The sequence below is a fragment of the Austrofundulus limnaeus genome, unplaced genomic scaffold, assembly GCF_001266775.1.
Source record: "Austrofundulus limnaeus strain Quisiro unplaced genomic scaffold, Austrofundulus_limnaeus-1.0 Scaffold76, whole genome shotgun sequence".
Lineage (NCBI taxonomy): Eukaryota > Metazoa > Chordata > Actinopteri > Cyprinodontiformes > Rivulidae > Austrofundulus > Austrofundulus limnaeus.
In genome coordinates this window covers 1,726,566-1,735,823 of record NW_013952478.1, presented here as the reverse complement: position 1 = coordinate 1,735,823, position 9,258 = coordinate 1,726,566, and the positions used below count along the sequence as shown (strand labels likewise).

Here is a 9,258-nt window from a genome sequence, read left to right as displayed (position 1 = left end):
CAAGTTTCACTTTTTAAATGGAATTACTGAAATAAATCTACTTTTTCATGATATTCTAATTTTATGACCAGCACCTGTACATTTGCTCCACTACAAGTTTCCAGCTGTGAGAGATCATCTCCCATTTTTAAAAGGTGTGTGCAAACTTCTAAAACGAACCAGTTTCCCTGAGTAAAAATGGATTTAGGGATTTGAAATGGACCCTTTCTGCTGGATACCTGTGAGCAGATAAAAAGTACCAACGGTTAAAGGTTGGCGATGATGCCGCATCAGTTTTGCACTTAATGAATATTTGATTAAAACACTACCTTTCAACTCCCTCTCAAAGGCTCTTGTGCTTCAAAGCTTCCAGACACAATGGAAGAGGTGGTCGTGGGGGTCAAACTGGTCAATACTGTTTCCTGACTCCAGCTCTTTCTCACTCTTTTCTTTTTATTCGCACCCCTCCTCAGACTCTTTTTTTTTCTCCTGTCCCTTCAATATATCATCTTTGTTTTTTGTACCTCTGTAGTGAGTGCTTCTGCAGGAAAACACCTTTTTTTATTGCCTCTCTAATAGCCACCTCTGCCTTTGTTTTCCACTTCTCCGGCTTGACGTAGAACCGTATTTTCGCTGTATTAATTTTAGTTTTTACCACATTGAAATGCTTTCTGTGCACAGTGCTGTGCTTTTGTGTTCATAAAGTAAGATATTTTGAAAATGTGAGAATCTCAAGGTTAGGTGCCCACACGGAGAAAAAGAAGCAGAAAGAAAACGGGGGATGACGTTAAACTTCATCTCCTCTGACGCACTTCCCCTCTCGTGGTTCATTGCATTAAATTTTCATGGAGTAAATACAGTTGTCCCTGAGCTGTCATAGCTTTTTGTTCTTATTATTGCTGGCACAGGGTTTTGACGCAAACTTTTAGTGTTTCTACTTTTGGTTGGTTTTGTTTGACGTTTGTGTTTTACCAAACTGCCACCGGGTGCCTGCTAAAAGAATCCCGTGGAAGGTGCTTTTGTTATTGTTTGGCCTAAAATGGCTTCAAGACGTGAAGCAGTCTTGTATAATTAAAATGTAATTAACTTATCATTTGGTATGCTTTTTGTCAAAACTCACTGATAAAATGAAGATTTGTTGACTTGTGCATCCACCACGTTGCATCCCAAAGTTTTAAACAAAGATGATGTTTGGAGTTGTTGATGTGCTTGAAGTCGCTCTCAGACTCACAATTTTAGCTTAAAATCTGTAAAAATAACTGAGAAATCGTGATTTGTGTTTGCTAAGGTCTTTTAGCTTTAATACTCATCCTAAATTTGGTTGATTGCAAACATTAATTACCGGAAGCTGTGGATGTACATACATTCATTGATTACTTTCTGAGTTTCATTCAAATTTGTCCAGTGGTTCATGAGATATTTTGCCACCAGTCAAACAAATATTTGCACACAGACAGTTCTTATTAGTGCACACCTTTCATGGTGGCATGATGATATTCACAATAAAAGGATTTACTACATGATGCACTTCAAATAGTTTTTGAGTACACTTACTGTCTTTGCAGCGTGACGTTGTCTCTTTTGTTTTCATCTTCTTGGTTTATGCAGGTTTAAATAGTTTCAGCCTTGCAGAGAGTGTAGGGTTTTAGTKAAGGCAAAAAATGCATCAATAAAGAGAACAGAGTGTGCTGGAGTTTAAACTCAAAACAAGAGCACTACTATGATTGGTTACTTTGTTTTCATTTATTTTAAAAGACACTATTTGTTAGCCTGGCCCTTGCCTTCCTACGCAGTTCCGCTCAATTCTAGTTTCCCTTTACTGCTCTGTCTGGGATTTCTCCCATAGACAAGGATTTCTTCAGGAGAATTTTCGTCCGGGCCAATCAGAGAACAGAAGGCAGAGTTTTGAATGATGTTGATTTTCTGCGCAGTGTCTGCTAGTTAGTTTAGCAATGGCAGTGGAGGAAGTGAAAGAAGCCAGTCCGTGTTGATAAGGCTTCCAAATTAAATTAAATTTGTCTGAYAAAGCAGCAKCTCTCATTTACAGTCGTCTCGTTCRGCTCTGTACTTCTCTCCTCTCAGTAGGGTTGTTTACAGCACACGTAGTTTCCGGTTAGCTTCTTAGCTTAGCCTCCTTCACAGTGGAGCTGGCACACATACATCGCGGCCAACCGATCCAATCATTTTAAGCTTCAGCAGAGGCCACGCCTCCACCAAGAATCACTTCTCTATAGTCGAGAGTCCAGACCCTCGCATGAAGCAAATTGAAGGACAAGGGTCTGGTTTTTACCAGGCTAACTATTTGTAATAGTAAGTAAAAGTGGACCATTTACTGAGCTGAGTGTTGTGGTATTAAAATATTACTTAAAAGGGACATATCGTGCAAAATCCAAATTTTTTTAGTTGTTAAATACATTTTGTTGCATTTTGTTGGAGTCTCTAGCAGTGCAGAAATTTTTAATTTAGTTTCTCCCTGTGCTGTGTGCTTTATGTTCTGCTTAGGTCATATTTTTCAACCCATTCAGTTTTCTGAACTATTGTATCAAATTATTTGTAACAAAACAGACATTCAAGGACTTTTCAACTCCTCTGGCTCTGGGTCCAACTCTGGCTCTAATAACATGTAATATAATATAACACGTAAGGCTGGATGGACAGCCTCAAAACGAGTTGATCTGAAACACACCTCAGAAAAGGCAGGGTGAAATAGGGGCTTGTGGAGTTACAACGATAAATTCAGACCTAAGTATTGCAGTTCCACTTTATATAGACCCCAACTGAATGATTTTAAATGTGAAACAGAAGGATTTAAAAGCATGATGTCTCTTTTAAATATATTGTATCTTGTGATTAGGATAGACATGCATTAAACCCATTTCACCCCATATTTTTCTTTTTCTTCTCTGTCATCATGCTTGTTACAGCGTTTTCTGTGTGCTTTATTATTCTGGCAACTTCATTTAAATCTAGCTTCAATGACAAAATTATTAGAAGGCTGAATGCGTAGCACTTGTAATAAAATTGTGTACCATTTTTTGCAGTATTGATAATTCAGACATTGAAATTGCTATAATAATTCATTCTTAATATTTTATTAAGTATGACATTTAGTCAGAAGATTTTTTATTTTGGGTAAGAGACTAATCGAACTGCTCTCCATAAGCAGCTGTTAGTGAAGCATGGGAAATGGATGGTAGAGAAAGTAACACATTAGGGAGATTCACAGATGGGGCAAGATGACATTTCTCCTAACACCAGAGGCACCAAAACACATTTCAAACTGGCACATCCTCTCCTCACTAATGGGACACTTTCAGCCCACACCACAGAGTAGCTGTCAGAGACAATGTGTCATAATGGTGTCGCCGCCTGTCACCGAATGTGTTAATCTGTTGTAATATTGCCGTTACTGTGTGCTACTGACCTCCGTCTTCCTTCAGATCTTCTTGTACGACTGCACAGAGGTGTCTCCGTTCTCACTGCTGTTCTTCGGAGGGGACATCACCATCCAGAAAGACCAGGACCAGGAGACCATCGCAGTCGACCAGTGGATCGTCTTCAGATCCCCAGCACGCATCGCTCACCTTGTTAAGGTACGCAAAACCTCCACTCAAATAAACTAATCTGCCTAGTTTATTTTTTACTCTTTTCCGTTTTATTTTCTGTTTTCTGCAGAGTTTAAAAAAAGAGCTGGATTCACTGTTAGAAGAGAAAATCAGTAATCCAGCTCCTGTGGACTGGAACAATCGTCAGTCCAAAGACTGTGCCGTCATCACAGCCATCATAGACCTCATCACCACCCAGGAGAAACCTACAGGTGGCAGTAAAAACTATGACAGGACGTGGGCGTCTGCTCCAAGAGGGAAACACATGTATTTCAACGATGAAGATGATGATGACGACGATTAGAAGCAGCCAGGCGTCTGATGGACGTTGCAGAAAAAGCTTTGCAATGACTGACTGCACCTAGATTTATGGTAAACAGAAAGCATCCCTGATGGTTCTTGGTTTAAACTTTAGCACTTCCTGGAAGATGTTGATGATAAACATAAAGGCCAAAGTAATAAAAATAATGTTTTTTTATGTTTCAGAGACCATTCACAGAAGCAGTTTGTTTGTTTATTGGAAATAGACTTTTCTTTTTCTAAGCAATGCCCCTTAAAGGAAATGTCATGCTTTTAAATCCTTCTTTAAAGGTAGAACTGCAATGCTTTGGTCTGAATTCCTCCTCATTACTAAATTCAACTTTCTGCACTCCTAGAGACTCCAAGTACAAAACAATATGTATTTAATGGCTAAAAAGTGGATTTTGCATGATACTCCCCTTTAAAGGAAAAGTTCTGAGCTTTTGATGTGGGGTTCTGTGGAAAGTCTTTTTTTTTTTTTTTTTTTGTAAATGAGTCCTTGAATGACCTCCATTTGAAGAAATATAATTCTGACAGGACTGTATAGCAAAATGCTTGTCCAAGATCACAATGGTTAGCTAAAGCCTTAAAACTACATAGCACACTTGGCTAACTCAAATTTATGTTTTTTGACATGGCTATTTGTTTTACATTAGCAGAAATATATTATTCCTTCAGGCAATGCCCAAAGCTGTGCAGATAGTGCTATAGCTAACTGCTGCGCTTCAGATAACCTCAGAAATTGATGTAAATAACTTATGTAAAATTGATAGTGTTTATTCGTGTTTGCATGAGCTGCCTGGACATTTTAAGAGATTGAAGTCATTTTAAAACGGCAGCAATCAACTTTGCTCTTGGCCCTGCTAAAAAAGGCCAGAACTGAACAGTCTTTACAGCAGGTAAGATGTTWTTTGCTCACCAGCTCTCTTCAATAGTTCAGAACTTTACCTTTAGTTGTTTAAAAAAAAACACCTCCATTGCATTGCTTAGCTTCATCTGTCTCATGAGGTTAAGAATACCATCACACTGAAATATAGTCACTTTCATGGTCATAAGCTGTTCTGATTTATGAAAAAACATCTGAGAAGCGTTTGCAATTACTTCCATAGTACTTCTTAAAATGTGCTGAAGGCTCCGATGCCTAAAATGATCATTTTGAATGTCACTGAAGAAATAAAAAAGAAATCCATGTCTTTGATTCTGCAATAATTTACAGGAAATGATCACTATTTATGACAAAAGTTCACATAATTATGCTTTTAATAGCAGGAGCAGATTGAAATACACAAGGTTATTTTTAGAACAGTCTATATTTATACAATTTTACAGTTTTACATATTTACATATACATAGCTGATTTACAATAGTTACATGAAGCAAAAATGACTGAAAAAAAACTTTAGATGAGTTTAATCAAATACTTCTTTCTCCCTGAGTGCAAATGCAAAGCTAAGATAGAGACTCTAATCGGCCACATTTTTCTGCTTGTTTTTGCCAAACCTCAGTTTGTGTTGTTGGAATAGTTAGTGGTTGTCATCTGGTTTGGTGCCAGAACTGTGGGCTTGATAGATTGTGTTATTACCATCCTCTGGTCGAGCTGTTTATTTCATTTAGCTGGGCAACACTTTAAAAAATAAATTTAAAAAAAGATGACTCACGCTGGACAATCGCGTTGAAAGCAGGTCCAGGCGGGGTCGCCCGTCGGTTCTGTTCTCACCATCAGCAGACACACGTTTATTATTTTAACATTACGTCTTTTTAACGTCTGCGCTGGCATCAAGTGTGTGTGATTTCTGGCCATCCCAGCTGCTGTACGGACAGAGTGAATAATACTTGTGTGTCTGATTCATGGCGTTGGCATTAAGTGGTGACAAATGACAAGCTGGAGTGCAGATACTCATAGATCACTTGATGGCTATCATTTGTAATAATTGTTCAATCAATTCTGAATAGCGTTGCATAACCATGGCCAGAATCGCACTCGCCATCAGATGTTGCCCAAACACTCGGGGGTGTACACTGTTAAAAAGCTGCCAGTCTTGCCTTGTTATCACTTGTACAATCAACATCTTGGTGGCCACACTGTTCGTGACGCTTCTCAACACGTGGCCCTCGAGCCTCGTTAACGGAGCGCGTACCGGGCTGCTGTCGAAGTTTCACTAATTGGTCTACTTTACCTCCCACAGAGGCGCTGAACTCATTAGACTGCACATCATTTATGAAGAATGTGCTTGGGGGAAAAAAAATTAAAAATTTACAAAATTTCATGCAAGTTGGGATGTGGCAGGGTGTTAAAAGTTGTGGCTTTCGCTGTGGGGGGTGAAGTGACATACCCCCCTACGTACACACACAGACCAATCACTAATTAAGAAAACTGTCCTTAAAGTTTCTGCTAAACAGTCTGAAACTCTGACAAGTGATTGGTGTTTACTGGAAGCAGGGCAGGCTAGCGGCTAACAAATCAATCCTTGAAGGTAGGTCGCCTTCTGACCTCATGTGTTAAGAGTTTAGTGCTTTAAAAAAAAAAAACAAGCAACTGGAGTGACAAAGGGTCACCATAAGCCTGGAAAAAAAAATCCCTTTTCGAGCTGATTGTCTGGTCACACGTTCGTCTCCAGACCCTGCAGGCGATCCATTCTTTGCATGTTGCGCTCGATTGTGGCTTGGCACGTGATCTTTTCAGCGCACTCGGCTGGAAACCATCCCCACTCTCCGTCACGCAGTCGCTCGCCTTCATACCAGCCTGCGAGGAGAAACATTTGATCTTACAGTACTGGGAGAAAGTATTTGACCCCATAGATAGATAAAGGTAGTTTTTAAATCAGGATTTCATTTATCACTGGAAGAAAGTTTTTCAAACCAACTTGAACCTATACGAAAAAGTTAAACTGTTAAATCATGAATTATCTTTTTTTGTTTTGTTTTGTTTGTTTGTTTGGAATGCTGAGTTTAATTGCACAAGCCACACCTAAGTAAAATTACTACCAGAGCTGTAGAATCAAGAAATCAATGAAAATAGAGGAATTATGCACGAATAGACAGAACAGTACAGTGGTGAACAGTCCCAGGAGTGGCCAACCAACCAAAATTGCTGCCAAAGCACATCGTCCCCCCACCCCCGCCACAAAATAAATAAAATAAAAAACAGAACAGAACAATTAAAGGTCTAAAGACCTCACTTGCTTCAGCTAAGGTCAGATTTCATGATTTGACAATAAAGGGTAGCAAAAAAAGGTATCTGGGAGTAAATACTTTTTTCACAGCTCTGTGGGTTCACAACTGTAATTACTTTTACGAGAGCCAGTTGCTATGGTCACCAAATATGAAATTAACTTTGACTTCCTTTTTTTTTTGAGTTCATAGATGTAAAACTTAAAACACATCAGGTTTATTATGCAAAAGAGATAGGTAGTAAAAGGTAGAGTGAGCGAAAGTGCATGATGAAAGGAGGTGGATGACGTGAGAATGCGGGAAAATTAGAGGAATATGAACAAAAAAAGCAGTGAGTGCAGCTGCTGGAGTGAAAACCAAAGCATCATAATGTATGTACCATCCACATGCTGCGAGACCAAAACCACATCAGCCACCTGCAGGGACATCTCATCTGGCTGCTTTGCTGTGTAAGTTCTGATCACCTCCACCTGGATGATGTCTGGAAAAAAAAACAGTGCCATAAATCATTTCAGAACAGTTCAGCAAAAATCTCTTATGGAGGTAAATCACTGCAGTAAAGCGTTGTTTCACTACTTAACCACAAGATGGAGCAGTAGGCTAAAAAAAAGAGCAGGGAGTCATTACTTACTAAAACTAAATATAATATATAAATATAAACTTACTGGTTCGGTCGTGACTTTTCTTGTTGACATTCTGTCCTAGTGCGCTGATCCACCGAGCACGCTCATTCCTAAAAAAAAAAAAAAAACAATTCACAACTCATTAAACTTACGGGTTAATAAAACTATCTTGAATATTGGAACATTTTAAATATAAAAAGCAGCTGCAGAGGATGACACCTGTGCAGACTACTGAGGTATAATGCTCATTTTGTTCTCTTGAAATCCTACTCTGCATTCCATCTCCACTCGGTGAGAGAACAGAGGGGTGTTTTCATTCAGAGAGGACTGTAAAGCCGATTCTCAGTAGAGAACAAACCTGCTTGTGCGTTTGTCAGCGTTTCATGGAAAAACAAAAAAAAAAGGGTGGAGCTGCGCAGGTCCGATTCCATGAAACTTGATATCATCTCACCTGCTCTGAAGGATTTGGAAAGAGTGGGGCTGAGGGCGGTGGGAGCGGGATAGATGGAGGGACTGGGGGCTCAGGAAATTAACCAGAGTGGCTTTATAGAGGCCTTGACAGCACTGCTGACCACCGATAATATGAGAGATGGTTGTGTGGGTCTTTAAACAGACCTCACAGTCTGGACCAATGAGTCAGACCTCATTATTGCATTCTCGTTGTACACAAACACACATTCTGATCCCTTTCAGGTCACAAAAGATTGAAAGACTAATCTGTCACCCCTCAAGAACTGAATAGTATAAAAAAATCACTGTGGATGTGAAATGCAGTGAAAGAATTTCTAAATGTGTGAGACCTGCAGTGAGCTCAGAGTGTTCTGGAATATTGTGTTATAAAGGTAAAAAGCGACCTTTGGATTTAAATGATACTAAAACCTGCTGGACCAATCTTCTTCATGATAACACATCTGCCCGTTTGGGTCATAGTCCAGAGGAAAACACTTAGCTGCTCAAACACAAGAGTGATGTTTGACAACTGCTGTCTTCCTTCCTGAGCTTATTTTGTCCTCATTACACACAGAAAAGGAAACTTCTTTTCCTCCTATTGTTGCTRATAAAGGAAAGGTCAATAAAACAAAGGCAGTGTTCAGATTGTATTTGCATCAGATTTGGACTGAATCAGATGTTAAAGGATGACTCAAATCTACAGTTTCTGTCACACAGAGCATATTGTATGCTGAGATTTCCATAAAACTCTTCTGGCTTGAATCCATGACCCCCATCTAATTGTTTTTTTTTTTTTTGTTATTGTTTTTACTTTACTCGCCCAGACAAGCCTGACCTGCAGCTTAAACAGAATGTAATCCTCATGCATTATGTTTCTCATAACGAAGCTTTTTAGTGGTTAAAAGTAAATCTCTAAATCAATAAGTTTTCCTCCAACAAAAATAAACTGTAGGGGAGTTTTATAGAAAATTTATGAGGTCTGATAAAGGGTTTTGCTCACCTGGTGTACATAAATGAAGAAAAAGTGTGTGTATGTGTCTTTGTGTGCAAACAAGTGACTTCCAGAAACCTGAATAAAGTTCAAAAACAACTGTTTGGACCATTTATAACTTATAACAACGAATTAATAA

At 39.0% G+C, this 9,258-nt stretch overlaps 2 protein-coding genes across 3 annotated transcripts in view; one reads left to right on the top strand and one right to left on the bottom strand.

Moving 5' to 3' along the window:
• Window positions 1-4,073, top strand: part of dhx36 (DEAH (Asp-Glu-Ala-His) box polypeptide 36) — a 29,005-nt gene extending 24,932 nt beyond the window's left edge. For both annotated transcript variants that reach the window (XM_014011111.1, XM_014011110.1), the window contains 2 exons: window positions 3,420-3,572; window positions 3,655-4,073. In XM_014011111.1, the coding sequence (XP_013866565.1) occupies window positions 3,420-3,572; window positions 3,655-3,888 (387 nt within the window). In that variant the 3' untranslated portion in view covers window positions 3,889-4,073. The remainder of the gene's footprint in view (window positions 1-3,419; window positions 3,573-3,654) is intronic.
• A 1,053-nt stretch (window positions 4,074-5,126) lies between these two features.
• The window catches only part of LOC106519427 (rho guanine nucleotide exchange factor 26), a gene marked incomplete at its 5' end in the record, with an annotated part of 26,936 nt that continues 22,804 nt past the window's right edge, over window positions 5,127-9,258 (bottom strand). The window contains 3 exon segments of the mRNA XM_014011112.1: window positions 5,127-6,627; window positions 7,435-7,536; window positions 7,721-7,788. Of these exon segments, the coding sequence (XP_013866566.1) occupies window positions 6,485-6,627; window positions 7,435-7,536; window positions 7,721-7,788 (313 nt within the window). The 3' untranslated portion in view covers window positions 5,127-6,484.